Source organism: Moschus berezovskii, chromosome 7 (genome assembly GCF_049115385.1).
Source record: "Moschus berezovskii isolate FMDL1 chromosome 7, NW_MosBer_1.0, whole genome shotgun sequence".
NCBI classification, from domain to species: domain Eukaryota; kingdom Metazoa; phylum Chordata; class Mammalia; order Artiodactyla; family Moschidae; genus Moschus; species Moschus berezovskii.
The window spans coordinates 3,261,675-3,278,505 of NC_142466.1; the positions used below are offsets into that span (position 1 = coordinate 3,261,675).

At 45.5% G+C, this 16,831-nt stretch overlaps 1 protein-coding gene across 9 annotated transcripts in view; it reads right to left on the reverse strand.

Moving 5' to 3' along the window:
* LOC129540269 (liprin-alpha-1-like) overlaps positions 1 to 16,831 on the reverse strand; it is a 149,021-nt gene that overhangs the window by 46,186 nt on the left and 86,004 nt on the right. For 5 of the 9 annotated variants that reach the window (XM_088837803.1, XM_088837799.1, XM_088837795.1 and 2 more), the window contains 3 exons: positions 14,013 to 14,056; positions 12,835 to 13,089; positions 11,610 to 11,704 (listed from right to left, as the gene is read on the reverse strand). In XM_088837803.1, the coding sequence (XP_088693929.1) occupies positions 11,610 to 11,612 (3 nt within the window). In that variant the 5' untranslated portion in view covers positions 11,613 to 11,704; positions 12,835 to 13,089; positions 14,013 to 14,056. The other 4 variants (XM_088837800.1, XM_088837796.1, XM_088837801.1 and 1 more) reach the window with 2 other exon arrangements.

The window sequence follows — 16,831 nt, forward strand, 5'->3', positions numbered from 1 at the left end:
GAGTCCAGACACTGTGTCTGTGTGCTGTGTCCTGGGACGTGCCTGTGCATCCTCTCTACACGCCGCTGTGCCCTCTGCAGGAAAAACACTCATGACACACCACTTCCCTTCCCAAGCGCTGTTTCACGCACCCACATTCAAGGGAGCAAGACCTCCTGTTTGAAGGTAGGTTTGGAGATCCTCTCTTAACCTCTGGGCTTGTTTCTTGTATCATGTTAGAATAATTTACTCAGTCTAAAAACCCCCACGAGCACCGCCACATGCTGCTTTGCCTATTCTGGATTCTTAGCTGTTCTGAGTAGAGGGCATGGCCCAGGGGCTTCCCAAAGGGTGAATCACTGAATCACTTTGCTGTACACCTTACACAAACAAATTCATTGTAAATCAACAGTACTTCAATTTAAAGAAAATATATTCCCTCATCAAAAATGGTTCAAAATTTTGTAAAGTTTTTCCTTCAATTGTTGGTTTTTGGTATGTGTCTATTTGGTTTGGTGGTATTTTTTGAGGTAGGGATCCAGCTTGCCTTCCCACATGGATACCAAATTGTCCCATTGGGAAGATTTTTTTTGTCCTTTCTCCTGGAAAGGTCCTTTCTGCGTTTACACATTAAGAAGCTTTTTAGAAAATGCCACGTATCAAGAACTTCAGATCTTTGGTAGTTTGTGCAGCGCCCCAGAGGCATGGCTCCCCTTCTGTGTCTTCTCTCCGCATCTCACCCTTGCCAGTTTCTAGTGTGCACGGGTGCCCTCAGAGGGTTCTCTGCAGTGAGCCGTGTTTCTGTGAGGACAGAGGATGTGAGCACTGCGTCCCCAGTGACTGTGTGGCTGTGCTCAGCGACCCCGATATTGAGTCTGGCTGCGACTTCCTGAGGCAAGCTCTGCGTTTCTTCCTCTTGGTGTCTGGCTATGCAAAGTGGTGCTGGTGGATTGGGGCTTGGGTCCCTGGGTCCAGCAGTGGAGAGATACTCCCACAGCCTGCTTTTCCATTATAGTTTCCTCCTGTGGGCTCTGCTCAGCCGGTGTGGAGATATTTCTGCTCAAGGCTTGAGAGGTAGTCAGTCACTCTGCTTCTCATCCCCTGCCTCGTCTGTACTTCTGTCTTTCTTTCTTTTAATATAGCTAATTTTCAATATTGTTAGTCCCTGTGTCATTCTGACTCTCAGGCACCTGTGGTTTAATAGGCCACCAACTCCCGAGAGCTCTTTGCCTGGTGGAGACATGGAGCACTCAGGGAGCAGCACCACATCACACTGGAGCCTGGCCCAGAGAGCAGCTTCTTGCCAGGAGTCCATTCCTGCTGTGGGGGTTCGGAGTTATCACATCTGATGTGCATCCCCTGGGCCTCCAGTGCAGGCCCCACTCTGAGATCTGGAAAGGAGGTAGCTTCCCTTCCTGACACAGAACTAGTATTTTTTTGTCCTCGTCCTTGTCCATTCCCATTTGGCTCGCAGGTTCTACACTTGACCCTCACCCACAGGATCAGAAGAGCCCAGTTCTAGAGACGTTTCATACAAGGAGAGGCTCCCGGAGACACTCCAACCCCCGGGCCTAAGTAAGCATTTCCTTGGAGTTTCACAGCCCTGGGAGGAGATACTGGGTTTGTGTCCATGTTACAGTTGAATATGTTGAGCCTCAGATCATTGCGTGATTTGCTCTGGGTCACTCTGCAGGTCAGTGGGTAAGGTGGGATTTGAACCCAGACTCTATGTCTTGGAGCTCGTGACTGTACAGGTGTTTCTGCTCCTCGGGTAAGTTTATTTCAGGATTTTTGTTGTTGTTGTTGTTTTTGATGCATTTGTATGTGGGACTGTTCTGTTTTCTCTCTGACGGTTCATATCCTGCTATGCTGCTGAATTTCTTAGTTTTAATATTTGTTACTTGGTGCAGTTTTTAGGGTTTCATATAAATCCTGTCATAATCGAATAGTGGCAGTGTAACTTCATCTGTTCCAATGGGGATGGCTTTTATTTCCTTTTCTTGCCTAGTTATTCTGGGTAGGACAATTCCACTACTATGTTGAACAAGATTGGTGAGAGTGGGTATCCTTGTACTATTCCTGATCTTTTAGGAAAATCTTTCATCTCTTTACCATTGAGTTGGATGTTAGCTGTGGGCTTGTTTTTATACCCTTTAGGATGGTCCACGTATAACCACTGTATTGAGAGATTGTACCAAAATTGATGTTAAACTCTGTCGAAAGCATTGTCTGCAATTATTGAGAAGATCACATGATTTCATTCTTAATTTTGCTCAAATTGTGTATCACGGTGATTGATGTGCAGATAAAAATATCATGCTTGCAGGCACAGAATAAATTCCATTTGATCACAGTGTATGATTCTTTTAATGTATCTTCTATTTGGTTTGCTAATATTCTTTTGAGGATTTTCACATCAGTGTACACCAGGGTCAGGGTTCTCTGGTTGTTCATATGGTAGAGAATATGCCTACAATGCGGGAGACCTGGGTTTGACCCCTGGGTCAGGAAAATCCCCTCGAGAAAGGAGTGGCTACCCCCGCCAATATTCTTGCCTGGATAATTCTGTGGACAGAGGACCTGTTGGGCTACAGTCAATGGGTCACAAATAACTGGACATGACTGAGTGACTCACACTTAGAAGAGTGCTTCTTGACTTTCTTAATATCTAAATTTAAGATTTTATCTCAGTCAAAAATTACAGTCTAAGGCAAAAATGTCAAGAGTCCTTAGAAGTAAATGACAATAAGGCCTAACAGTTGAAAGCAAGAAAGACTGCACATAATTTATTTTTCATAAGAATGTTAGATCTACAGAGGAATTCTCATTAAACTGAATTAAAATGCAAGCTTTAGTTTAAAATGGAAACCTGTTTTGGAATTATGTGTCTATGTTGAGACTGAAATTTTATTATTTATGTATGAGATATTAAGCAATACAGTGTAGCTATTAAAATCATATTTTCAAAACCTTTCATGACATTTATAAGCTCTTATAGTGGAAAAATAGCTAGGGATAGAAGATGATCCCATATAGCTTTAGATGACAGCACAGATATGTTGAATGATAGTTTTCAGATTGTATTTATTTATTTTTGATTGAAGGATAACTGCTTTACAATGGTTGGTTGGTTTTCCTCATACAACAACACAAATAGGCCATAAGTATATTATCCACTCTTTGGTGAGCCTGCCTCCCACTTCCCAATATCCCACCCTCTAGGTCGTCACAGAGCACCATGCTGGGTTCCCTATCTTACATAGCACCTTCCCACTAGCTAGCTATTTTACGTATGGTAGTGGCAATGTTTCAATGCTACTGTCTCAATTCAGCCCACCCTCTCCTTCTCCAGCTGAGTTCACAAGTCCTTCGCCTACATCTGTGTATGTATTTCTGCCCTTCAAATATTCATCAGTACCATTTTACAAGATTCCATGTGTATGCATTAATATACTTTATTTTTCTCTTTCTGACTTACTTCACTCTGTATCACAGTTTCTAGGTTCATCCACCTCAGATAAACCGACTCGTATTTGTTCCTTTTCATGGCTGAGTAATATTCCATTGTGTATATGTTCCACAACTTCTTTATCCATTGTTCTCTTGATAGACATTAGGTTGCTTCCATGCCCTGGCTATTTTAAATAGTGCTGCAATGGACATTGGGGTACATAAGTCTTTTTAGAGGTGTGGTTTTCTCAGTGTATATGGCCAGTAGGGGATTGTTGCATCATGCAGTAGTTTTATTCCTACTTCTTTAAGAAACCCACCTTCCTTCTCCATAGTGTTTGTATCTATTTACATGTCTACCAACAGTGCAAGAGGGTTCCCTTTCTTCCATGTCCTGTCCAGCATTTATTATTTGTAGAATTGTTGATGATGGCCATTCTGACGGTGTGAGGTGATAGCTCATGTAGTTTTGATTAGCGTTTCCTTAATAATGAGCGATGTGGAGCATCTTTTCACCTTCTTAACATCCTCTTTGGAGAAATGTGTTCATGTCTTCTGCTCGCTTTCACTTGGTTGCTTTTTTTCTGATATTAGGCTCGATGATCTACTTGTGTACTTGAGATAATCCTTTGTCAATTGCTTCATTTACAATTATTTTCTCCTATTCTGAGGGTTGTCTTTTCATCTTGTTTATAGTTTTCTTTGCTGCTTAAATACTTTGGAGTTTCCCTAGATGCCATTTTTTTAATGTTTCTTTTTATTTCAGTCATTCTCGGAGGTGGATCAAAGAGGATCTTGCTGTGATAGATCTCAAAGAGTGTTCTGCCTTTGTTTTCCTCTGAGAATTTTATAGTTTCTGGCCTTCCTGTTGGTCTTCAATCCACTGTGAATTAATATTTGTGTATAGTGTGAAGAAGTGTTCTAATTTCCTTCCTTTGCATGTAGTTGTCCAGTTTCCCAGCACCACTTACTGAAGAGGCTCTCTTTTCTGTCCTTTCTCCTTTGTACATTCTTGCCTCCGTTGTCAAAGAAAAGGTGCCTATAGGAGTGCGGGTTTACCTCTCAGCTTCGTGTCTTGTTCCATTGCTCTATGTTTCTGTTTTTGTGCCTGGACCATAGTGTCTTGGTAGTATAGTCTGAAGTCAGAAAGGTTGATTCCTCCAGTTCCACATTTCTTGCCAAGATTGCTTTGGCCTTTCTGGGTCTTTCTCCCCCGCCAATAAAAATTGTAAAATTATTAGTCCTAGTTCTTTAAAAAATGTCACTGGTTGTTTGATAAGGATGAATTGAATCTGCAGATTACTTTGGGTAGTGTAGTCATTTTCACAACATTGATTTCTTTCAATTCAAGAACATGGCATATCTATCTGTTTCATATTTGCTATCTTTCATCATGCAGCCTGTCTTTCTGCATACACGTGTTGCGTCTGTTTAAGTAGGTTTATTCCTAGCTATTGGAGAAGAAAATGGCAACCCACTCCAGTACACTTGCCTGGAAAATCCCATGGATGGGGGAGCCTGGTAGGCTACAGTCCATGGGGTCCCGAAGAGTTGGACACGATTGAGCAACTTCACTTTCACGTTTTACTTTCATGCATTGGAGAAGGAAATGGCAACCCACTCCAGTGTTCTTGCCTGGAGAATCTCAGGGACAGAGGAGCCTGGTGGGCTGCCATCTATGGGGTCTCACAGAGTCAGACATGACTGATGTGACTTAGCAGCAGCAGCATTCTAGCTATGCTATTCTTCTTGTTGCAGTGGGGAATGGCACTTTTTCCTTAGTTTCTCTTTCTGATTTTTCTTATTGTGCTATAAGTATGCAAAGGACTTCTGTGTATTAATTTTGTATCCTGTGCTTTACTAAATTCACTGATTAGCTCTAGTAATTTTCTGGTTCTATCTTTAGGGTCTTCTGTGAATAGAAACAGGCCACCTGCAATCAATGAGAGATGGACTTCTTCTTATCCAACTTGCATTCTTTTTCATTTTCTTCTCTGATTGCTGTGTCTATGACGTACAAATCTATATTGAATAACAGGAAGGAGCGTGGGCACCATGGTCTTGATCCTGATCTTAGGGAAATGCTTAAATTTTGACACCATTGAGGATAATGTGCTGAGAGGTTTCCCTTATGACCTTTATTATGTTGAGGTAGGTTTCTTCCACGCCCATTTATGGGGCGTTTTTTAAATCATAAACTGGTGTTTAATTTTGTCAAACTCTTTCTCTGCATGATAGAGATTACCATATGGTTTTTATCTTTCAGTTTGTTAATATAGTATATCACATTGATTGATGTGCACATAGTGAAGAATCCTTGCACCCCTGGGATAAACCGCACTTGAACGTGGTGTGTGGTCCTTTCCCTGTGTTCTTGTTTTGCTTTGCTCATGCTCGCGTTTCCTCAGGATTGTTGCATTGGTGCTCGTCAGTGGCGTTAGCCTGTCGTTTTCTTTTCTGGGTTGCGTTCCTGACTCATTGTGGTTCAGGGTGATGGTGGCCGCACAGGATGAGTTGGGATGCTCCTCCCTCTGCGCTTTTCTGGAGGAGTTTGACCAGCACAGGTATCATCACATCTCTACCATTTGAGAGCATTCACCTGTGAAGTCCTGGGCATTTGTTTGTTGGAGACTTTTGATCACAGTTAGTAGTGCTTGTGATTGATGTGTTCATAGTTAGAGCTTGTGACTGGTGTTAGTGCTTGATTTATTCACATTTTCTGTTTCTTCCTGGTTCAGTCCTAGAAGATTGTACTTTTCTAAGAATCTGTCCATTTGTTCCAGGTTGTCCATTTCATTGTCATGCAGTTGTTTCTAATTGTCTCTTATGATCCTTTCTCTTTCTGTGTTGTCTGTTGTAACATCGCCTTTTTCATTTTGAGTTCATTTGAGTGGGCTGCCGTCTATGGGGTCACAGAGAGGCGGACACGACTGGAGTGACTTAGCAGCAGCAGCATCATATAAGGCTCAGAGACCCCGAGCTTTCCCGGATGTGGGATTTTTAGTACCTAAACCAGGACAGAAAGCTGAGCACCGAAGAATTGATGCTTTTGAACTGTGGTGCTGGAGAAGACTCTTGAGAGTCCCTTGGACTGCAAGGAGATCCAACCAGTCCATTCTAAAGGACATCAATCCTGGGTGTTCATTGGAAGGACTGATGCTAAAGCTGAAACTCCAATACTTTGGCCACCTCATGCGATGAGTTGACTTGCTGGAAAAGACTCTGATGCTGGGAAGGATTGGGGGAAGGAGGAGAAGGGGATGACAGAGAATGAGATGGCTGGATGGCATCACCAACTTGATGGACATGAGTTTGAGTGAACTCCGGGAATTGGTGATGTACAGGGAGGCCTGGCATGCTGTGATTTATGGGGTCGCAAAGAGTCGGACACGACTGAGCGACTGAACTGAACTGAATCCAGGACAGCCCCGAGTAAACCAGGATCCTGGTCACCCTAGTTCTGTGTATCGTCTTCCTCAATCCTGAATGCTCCGCCTTGTCTGTCCCACCCCGTGTTTACTATCCAATATTTCTCATCCTCCGTTTCTGCTTGTACATCACTTCTGCAGCCCCCAGGGAGTGGTTTATTCATCCTATCTAGGTGCTCTGGGGTTTCCCAGGAGGCACTGAACAGAAAGTGAAAGTGTTAGTGGCTCAGTGGTGTCCTGACTCTCTTGAGACCCCATGGACTGTAGCCTGCCAAGCTCCTCTGTCCATGGAAATCCCAGGCAAGAATACTGGTACCCATGCCCTCCTCCAGGAGATCTTCCTGACCTGGGGATAGAACCCAGGTCTCCTGCATTGCAGGTGAAATCTTTACCATCTGAGCCACCAGGGCTGCTAGTGGAAAAGAACCCGCTGCCAATTCAGGAGATCCAAGAGATAATCCCTGGGTCTGGAGAAGGAAATGGCAACCCACTCCAGTATTCTTGCCTGCAGAATCCCATGGATAGAGGAGCCAGGCGGGCTACAGTCCATGGGGTCTCAAAGAGCCAAACATGACCGAGTGACTGAGCACAAATGCTCAAGCTCTCCTGGCAGTGACCACTGTGTTCTAACAGCTGCTCTGTCTTTCTTCAAGTTATAGACTTATTAAAGACCGAGGCAGTTTTTTTTTTTCCTTTTACCTATAATCTCAGAGCCTAGCAGAGATTCTGGCACACAGTAGGTATGCAATGAAGTTTTCTTGATTTAATGACTATCATATCAACGTATCAAGTGCCATCTATTTCATATCACTACGTGGGATGTTATGGACTGAATGTTTGGGTCCCCTCCAAAACTCGTATGTTGAAGTCTGAACCCCCAGAGGGGCTGTATTTGGACATGGGGCCCTTAAGGAAATTCATGAGTGTGTGCTAAGTCGCTCAGTCATCTCCAATTCTCTGCAACCCCCAAGGACTGTAGCCTGCCAGGCTCCTCTGTCCATCGGATTTTCCAGGCAAGAATACTGGAGTGGGTTGCCATTTCCTCCTTCAGGAGATCTTCCTGACTCAGGGATCAAGCCTGTGTCCCAGTGCTGGGGGCCTGGGTTTGATCCCTGGTCAGCAAACTAGATCCTACATGCCACAGCTAAGCCCTGGTGTGGTCAAATAAATTTTTTTTTAAAACTCAAATAACACTAAATTCAACACTATAATTTACAAACAGCATGTGCAGATTGAGCCTATTCCTGTTACAGTCACTCTGTGTAGCTCTCTCTCCATTCTTCTATCTGTATTTGTTATAATGAAGCTCACCAACTGTGGATATTTGTACTATTTCTGTGATCATAAAATCAGGATGATTTGAACTTAGGAAAAAAAAGAAGAGACACCAAGAGATCGCTTCTTCTCTCCCTCCCTCCATCCCCCTCGCTTTTTTCCCCTGCAAAGTTGCCCAGGAAACACCATATGAGCACACACTGAAAAGGCAACCCAAAGGGAGCTCTCAGCAGACATCCACCCTGTCAACACTGAGTCTCAAGCTTCTAGTCTCCAGAGTGGCGAGAAAACAAATTCCTGTTGTCAAAGCCACCAGCCCACGGTAGTTTGTTACGGCAGCCCCAGCGCGATAACACAGGGGACGTACCCAGTTCATAAAACCAGGCTGTGACCAGTGATGGGTGTGGTCACACAGGCACCCTCCTGAGGCAGAGAGCTGCTTTCTATTCCAAAACAGTTCCAGTAATACTTCCCATCCCATTTTAAGAACATAAGTGTTCAACATGACAAGATTGACAAACCTATTTTTCTATCATTCTGCTTTACTTCTGCGGAGAAGTATATTAGAATAGTAACTTCTGGGACTGGGAATGGTTACATGAATATGTGGTTCAGTTTCGAATGTGTGACTAATATTTTTTGCAGCTAAGTAGCATTTTCTGTTTTCCAATGACACTTTAAAGCCCATTTATGTCACCTGAGAATGCATAATTAATTCCTCCTGTGGAAATGCCTTTGTTTTCTCCACTGAGCTGGTGATTCTTCATCGTCCCACTCAAATCCTACCACTCCCCTCCCACCCCTGGCCACACTTGTCAGCCCGTTCCCTGCCTCAAAGCCTGACTCTACAAGCTGCAGCCCCCAGGCCTCGCTGTTCTCAGCTCCTCTTTCTTGGCTCTTGGCCAAAGGGAAGCACTATCAGAGTGTGAAGGAAGGAGTGCGAAGGGCAGGGAGAGAGGGGGGTGGGCCTTCTCCCTCCCTCTCTGCCACAGCCTGGTCTCCACCATGGGTGCCTTCCTCTGTCATACAGCACCCACGCTGGGCGGTCCCTCTCCTGTGACCACAGCTCTGGATGGCTTCGAGGAATAGCACACCCTTTCTCTTTTGTTTCTCCAGGCCCAAGGATGACAGAGGCTTCTGCTGCTAATAGTTCCCAGTGTCTTCTCCATCTCGTCTTGATTCTCTTTACCTTGCCCACAGTGTGAGTTAAGGGTTGAGTTGTAACCCCTGCCCCCCATTCCTATGTTGAAGTTCTAACTCCCAAGACCTCAGAGTGTGACTGTCTTAGGATAGTGTCTTCAAAAAGGTAATTAAAGTTAAACAAAGTCATACAGGTGGACCCTAATCCAATCTGACTTATGTCCGTATAATAAGAGCCCCAGGTGGCACTAGTGGTAAAGAACCCGCCTGTCAATGCAGGAGACATAAGAGAGGTGGGTTCGATCCCTGGGTCTGGAAGATCACCTTGGAGGAGGGCATGGCAACCCACTCCAGTATTCTTGCCTGGAGAATCCCGTGGACAGAGGAGTCTTGCAGGCTACAGTCCATGGGGTGGCAAAGAGTCGGACACGACTGAGCAACTTAGCATATGCACAGTAAGGGAAGATTAGGACATCGACATGCAGAGAAGGAAGACAGTCTGTGGGGAAGGCAGCCATCTGCAACCAAGGAGAGAGGCCTCAGAAGAAACCAACCCTGCCCACATCTTAATCTCGGACTTCCCAGCCTCGAGAAAATAAATGTCTGTTGTTTTTAAGCCACTCATCAATGGTGGTGGTGGTTTAGTCACTCAGTCGTGTCCAACTCTTTGTGACCCTGTGGGCTGTAGCCCACCAGGCTCCTCTGTCCGTGTGATTTCCCAGGCAAGAATACTGGAGTGGGTTGCCATTTCCTTCTCCAGGGCATCTTCCCAACCCAGGGATCAAACCCAAGTCTCCTGCATTGCATGCTGTTTCTTTACCTCTGAGACGTCAGGGAAGCCCACTTATCAATGGTACTTTTGTTACAGCAGCCTAAACGGACTAAGACTTTGTTACAGCAACCCCAGCAAACTATGACACCACGGTCCATCATCCCATCACTAAACCACTTGTGGAGCCTTGGGAATGTGCTGGTTATATCCTTCTCGGACCTGGTCTCACACAGCCAACCTCACCAAGGACACTATCATATGTCCCTTTATCCACTCCACGGTATCTATCATCACGTTCCTAAGTTTCTAAATGTGCCAACGTTTGTGCTGTGAATACCTGTTCCTGAAATACTACAGGACTTGCTTTCACAATAAGGTTCCTAAGCCGTTTCTAAGCAAGGAGCCAAGTGACATCCAAGTCTCTGTGTAGAGCATCTTGTCATTTTTGGAAAAATCTTTTCACATTTTTAACATCAACTGCTGCTGGAAGGCCTGGGGTGATGACTGAAGTCCAGAGCATCTGGAGATGCTGTGTGAGAGTTTTTCTTGCTGATTCAGTGGCTGGGGGGCCCAGTGGCTGGTAAGGAAGCCAAGCAAGGTGAGCTGGAACGTGTAGGGAGTGCCTGGGTTCTGCATTTAAGGAGATCTAGGGAGGTGAAAGCAATGGCAACCCACTTCAGTACTGTTGCCCGGAAAATCCCATGGACAGAGGAGCCTGGTAGGTTACAGTCCATGGGATCGCAAAGAGTCCAACACGACTGAGTGACTTCACTTTCACTTTTCACTTTCATGCATTGGAGAAGGAAATGGCAACCCACTCGTGTTCTTGCCTGGAGAATCCCAGGGACGGCGGAGCCTGGTGGGCTGCCCTCTATGGGGTCGCACAGAGTCAGACACGACTGAAGCGACTTAGCAGCAGCAGCAGGGAGGTGAAAAGATACCACTGGAGTGAGAGTGGTTAGAACCGCAGAAAAAGCTATCTAATTCAACTTATTTAAGGAATATAAAGGGCTTCCCTAGTGGCTCAGTGGTAAAGGATCCACCTGCCAAGCAGGAGATGTGGGTTTAATTCTTGGGTTGGGAAGATCCTGGGAGAAAGGAATGGCAACCCACTCCAGTATTGTTGCCTGGAGAATTCCATGGACAGAGGAGCCTGGTGGGCTACAGTCCACAGGGTTGCAAAAGAGTCGGACACAAACTAGTTACTAAACAACAACAAAGTAGTATAAAGCAATTTTATAAAATCATAGGGCTGGATGGGATTTATTGAGACATCCCAGTTTTACCACCTTCCCCCTCACACAATCCCTCAAGTATTGAGTTACTCCTAATAAATACATTTCTTTGTCTCCAAAGCACTTTCACAACCATATTGCATTTGAGCCTCAAGGAAATCCTGTGAGGTAGATAGGAGGAGCATTAACGTCTTCATTTCACAAATCAATGAAACTGAAGGGCAGGTAGTTGAAATGCCAGGTTTCAAGGAGCTAAAAGGTTTTAGAGCTGGGCCTGGAGGCTCGTGCTCCTGAGACCAGGTGGGTATTGATAGAGTTCCCATCGCTTACCATCCCTGCTCATCCGGGCATGCACACAAAAGACTGACGTCACAGGTGGACATTCCACCCAAACTCACAGCGAGGAAGGGCTTCTCAGCATCTGTCTGTGAGCAGAAAAGGCAGAGAAAGGGAGAGAGTGAGAGAGACATAACATGAGCTGAGTTTACAGGGAACCGGAGTGGGCACATGCACCCTTATCTCGGCCCCAACTGGGCAGAGCAACACAGAGCAAGCAGAGGTACAGAGGCTGAGCCTCTCCGATCACGGTCCCCCTCCCGACTCCATATTCAGCTGGCAGGTCCCAGGAGTCAGGTCACCCGTTACCTCCCTCTAATACTCTGATGAATACGTTTGCAACACACAGGGTTTCCATTAATCTGGGGAAGATCCTACTTTAGGCTTTCACTGAATCAGAAATTGCTTCAGCCATGACTGCTGTCTCCAGTGAACTGGGTCCCTCTTTCTCCACAGAGATGCCCCACACAGGCTGGTCTCGCCTGCTCCCTCCACCCGCCTGTCTCTCTCTTGTTTAAATTGGAGGATAATTGCCTTACAGTGTTGTGGTGCTCTCTGCCATACATCAGTGTTAATCAGTCATAATGATGCATATGTATCTATATATATATCTCCCTTCCCTCTGGAGCCTCCCTCCCCTGCATCCCATCCCTCCAGGTCATCACAGAGCTCCAGGTTGGGCTCCCTGTGATATATAGCCGCCTCCCACAAGTTATGAGCATACATGGGGCTTCTTTGGTGGTTCAAATGGTAAAGCATCTGCCTGCAATGCAGGAGACTCAGGTTTGATCCCTGGATTGGGAAGATCTCCTGGAGAAGGGAATGGCAACCCACTCCAGTATTTTTGCCTGAGAAATCCCATGGACAGAGGAGCCTGGCAGGCTGCAGTCCATGGGGTCTCAAAGAGTCAGACACATGTGAGTGACTGAGAGGGAGTGAGTGTGTATACATCAATGCTGCTTTCTCAGTGTGTCCCAGCCTCTCGTTCCCCCGCCATGTGCACAAGTCCATCCCCTACATCTGCATCTCCATTTCTTCTCTGTAAATAGGTTCATCAGTACTGTTTCCCTAGATTCTGTATATATGTGAGGTGTGTGCATGCTAAGTCACTTTGGTCGTGACTGTGGTCATACAGACCCCACAGACTGTAGCCTGCCATAATGCATATCATACATGCATTAATACACAATATTTCTTTTTCTCTTTCTGACATACTCACCTGGTCTCTTTACTTCTTCCTCTATCCGTGGAGGCTCACCTTCTCTAAGAAGCTTGAGTGTTTCAGCCCTGAGGGATTCTTGTCTCAGCTGCATTCCTGAAGCCATTATCATCCAGACCCCAAATTTAGCACTGAACACATGCTCTTCAGTACTAGTTCTCTGATGAGACATCAGCCCCTGGAGAATCAAGCTGGAATCCACCCTCTTGCATCTATGCTCCTGCGGTAGATCCATGCATGTTAGCTGTGACTTTTCTGGGAAAGAGTAGGCAAAACTAGGGTTAAACACAGCCAGTCGTTGGAATCCAAGAGGAAAGGGGGAAGGAGTGGGAATTAATTGTCTTCCCGTGTTGGAAGTTTTCGGTGGTGTTTCAAGATCCGCGTACAGTCAGCATTTTCATGTTGCTCTAAGATTAGCACAAGGTAAGAGAACAACAGAAGCCTTCCTCTGTGCTATTTTAGGAACACGGAAAATAAATTAATACCCTCCAAATGCAGGAACAGCCTAGCTTGCTGTGACACAAGAATGGGCTCGTAACACCTCGGCTGTAACAGTTTCAAATGGAATCATATTACAGTGCAAAGTATATTTATCACTGTGTTGAGGAACCCTTTCTCCTAAGTCCCCCCAGGGGAGAGCCACAGCCCCAGGCAGGCTCCTCTCAAGCTCTCCATTCCACCCTGGCAGGTCCCGGGGCTCCCCCGCCCCGCCACCTCTCTTCTTGGTAATTTTCACTACCTACCCAAACTGTCAAGTTTCCCACCCCTTCCTGAGGGGCTCTGGAAGCTGGTCTTTTTATGCCCACCTGTGGGACTGCACCTCACAGGCCTACAAAGCTTGAATTTGCCCAGCTTCAAGACTGAAGAAAGCCTGCATTGGGCAAGAGAGGGATTCCCCAGCGGTTCAGCGGTAAAGAATCCACTAGCAATGCATGAGACACAGGAGATGGGGGTTTGATCCCTGGGCCAGGAAGATCCCCTGGAGAAGGGAATGGCAAACCCACTCCAGTGTTCTTGACCAGAGAATCCCATGAACAGAGGAGCCTGCCAGACTACAGCCCATAAGGTTGCAAAGAGTCAGACATGACCGAAGTGACTTAGCATGTACACATGCATCAAGCAACAGAGACATCAGTAGTTTGACAGACGGGGAGCTTACGTATCTGAAGCACCCCCACCTTGTGCAGCAGACACCTTCAGGACGTGGCAGCAGTCTTTGCTCCTGGTGGAGGGGGAGATTGCCAGTTACAGGGGAATTGATGTCATATGGGCTTATCGATTACCAGGGAAACCAACAGAAGGGCACACCCTTCACTGCCCCTTTGATAAGAACAATCACTGGCCAAGGCCCAAAGCAAGTATGTAGGAAGGCCAGAGTCAGTGTAAGTGAAGCAGGCACTGGTCAGGCAGGGGATAGACAGAGAGCAAGAGAACAGCCATCTTGAGTGGGCTGGTCAGCCACCACCCTTCCTGGTTGTCCCTGAAAAAAAGCTTATAGACCCTCTTCATTTTAAGACTTTAATGCCCATCATGATAAGAGGAAAGACAAAATATGGGGAATTACATGTGTGTGTGTGTTTCCAGTGGCTAAGTTGTGTCTGACTCTTTGCAACCCTGTGGATTGTAGCCCGCCAGGCGCCTCTGTCCATGGAACTTTCCAGACAAGAATACTGGAGTGGGTTGTCATTTTCTCCTCCAGGGGAGCTTCCCGACCCAGGGATCAAACCTGTATCTACTGCCTGCATCTCCTGCATTGGTAGGTGGTTTTTTGTTTTTGTTTTTTTTACCACTTGAGCCACCTGGGAAGCCTGAGGAAATATACAAAGGGTACAAATCTGACAGTCTTGAGTTTGGTCCAGAGCATCTGATGATCTGGTTGAGATAACTAGAAATTTCTTTTATGTCAACATTGGGTGTTGTAAGCAGATAGGGCAGTGGGTCCCTGGAGAAAAAGAATCAGGCATGACCTCTTTGACATAAGAGAACCCATTTTGGTCCAAGACATTCTGTGATCTAAGCCTGGCTACAATGCTTGCCCTTAAACAGGTCTCAGTAATTAATGATCTTAAGGGAAGAAAGGACTGCAGGAACAAAGGGAAAGCAGTCAAGAAACAATGGGTCTAGGACTCCACTGGTGGTCCAGTGGCTAAGACTCGAGCTACCAATACCCTAAAGGGGCTGGGGTTCCATCCCTGGTCAGGGAACTAGATCCCACATGCCCCAACTAAGAGTTTGCATGCCCCAACTAAAGATCCTGCATGCTGTATGATGTGGCCATTAAAAAAAAAAATTAATCCACATTAAAAAATATATACCTTAAAAATTTTTTTAAATAGATAGAGGTGAGCAAGAAATAATCAACACAACAACAGGCCTGTTTTTGTTCTTCGTTTGTCTTTAGCTCTGGGGTAAAACTGTCAGTTGTGGGGGAAAGGCTAAAAAGAAAATTCTAGCCAGGGTTTTGAAATTTAAGTCCAAGATTATATGATGGCACCAGTCAGCCTCCCAAGTAGGTGACATAAAGTCGGGATGTGCAGCCAAATGTGCACAGACATAGAATTCCTATGGTTGTTTCTTAGTAGGGACTATGAATTATATTTCAAAGAATCCATGTCTGAAAAAAATTGGCTTCTGATGCAGTTTGTTGTAAAAAGGCAAACTATTTAATACAAAGGTTTACACACGTGCACATACGTATAGACTACATATGCACACATATATATTTTTAAAAGATATTTTTGATGTGGACCATTTTTAAAGTTGTTTATTGAATTTGTTACAATATTGCTTCTGTTTTTTGTTTTGGTTTTTGAGCAGTGAGGAATGTGGGATCTTGATCCCCCATCAGGGATTGAACCTGCAGCCCCTGCATTGGAAGGCCCAGTCTTAACCATGGCACCACCAGGGAAGTCCCTTTTGTTTAACTCTTAAGCAAAAACAGGAATCCATTTGGCCCCAGTCTAAATATTCAGGGAAAGAAGCAAGTAGAATTACTCCGGTTGGAAATGCCACGTTAATTTATTACGCATAGCATGATCAAACAAGAGGCCACAAAGAGAAATGCAAAGATGCTAAGTCGTGGTCCTTCCTGAGAATTAATTTTGCCCCCAGGATTCTTAGCAATTGGGTCTTTACATCTTGGAGGTATCAGGGCAGGAGAGGGCGCACAGCACCAAATCCATGGCACAGAGTGCAACACACAGCATCCTACCTGGGAGCGTGGAATCAGAAACCCAGCACTGAGAAGGGGTCATGCACAGACACAAGATTTATGGAGGCCATGCAGGGAAAGGAAATATATGGGTTACATGTCATACCGCTCTGGATGCAACCATTTTTCACACAGCAGAATCTGTGAGAGAAAAGACAAAGGAGAAAGACAAAGAAAAGTGGGGAGGGGCTTTCCCTGGTGGTCCAGTGGTTAAGAGTCTGCCTTCCAATGCAGGGGACGAGTGTTTGATCCCTGGTAGGGGAACTAAGATCCCACAAGCCACAGGGCAATTAAGTTTGCAAGTTACAACTACTGAGCCTGGGAGCCACATCTAGAGAGAAGCCCGCGCCCTACAGTGAAAGACCCCACACGCTGCAATCAGGACCCACCACAGCCAAAAAATAATCCATTAAAAATATTTAAAAAGAAAAGTGGGGAAAGGAAAGGTAAAGTTGAAAAAGAGAAGGTTGGAGCCTCCTCCTGGCCACCTGGCTGACCCCTCGGCAGCAACTCGGCAGCCACTCAGCATCAGCACTCTCTCAGCATCCCTGCTGTCTCCATGGTGATTTAATGTGATTCTGATGGATGTGACTAGTTCATGAACGCTTCCTGGAGCTGGGCACTGTTGTTGCTAGCTCTATTTTCCAGATGAGAAAACAATGCTTCCGAGATTGTTAACAACTTGTCCCAAATCACTGAGTTGCTAAAGTTGTGGAATCAGGCATTGAACCTAGGCTGTTTCAGGCCCAAGCATGTGCTCTTGGTGAGCAAAGTAAAAAATAAGAT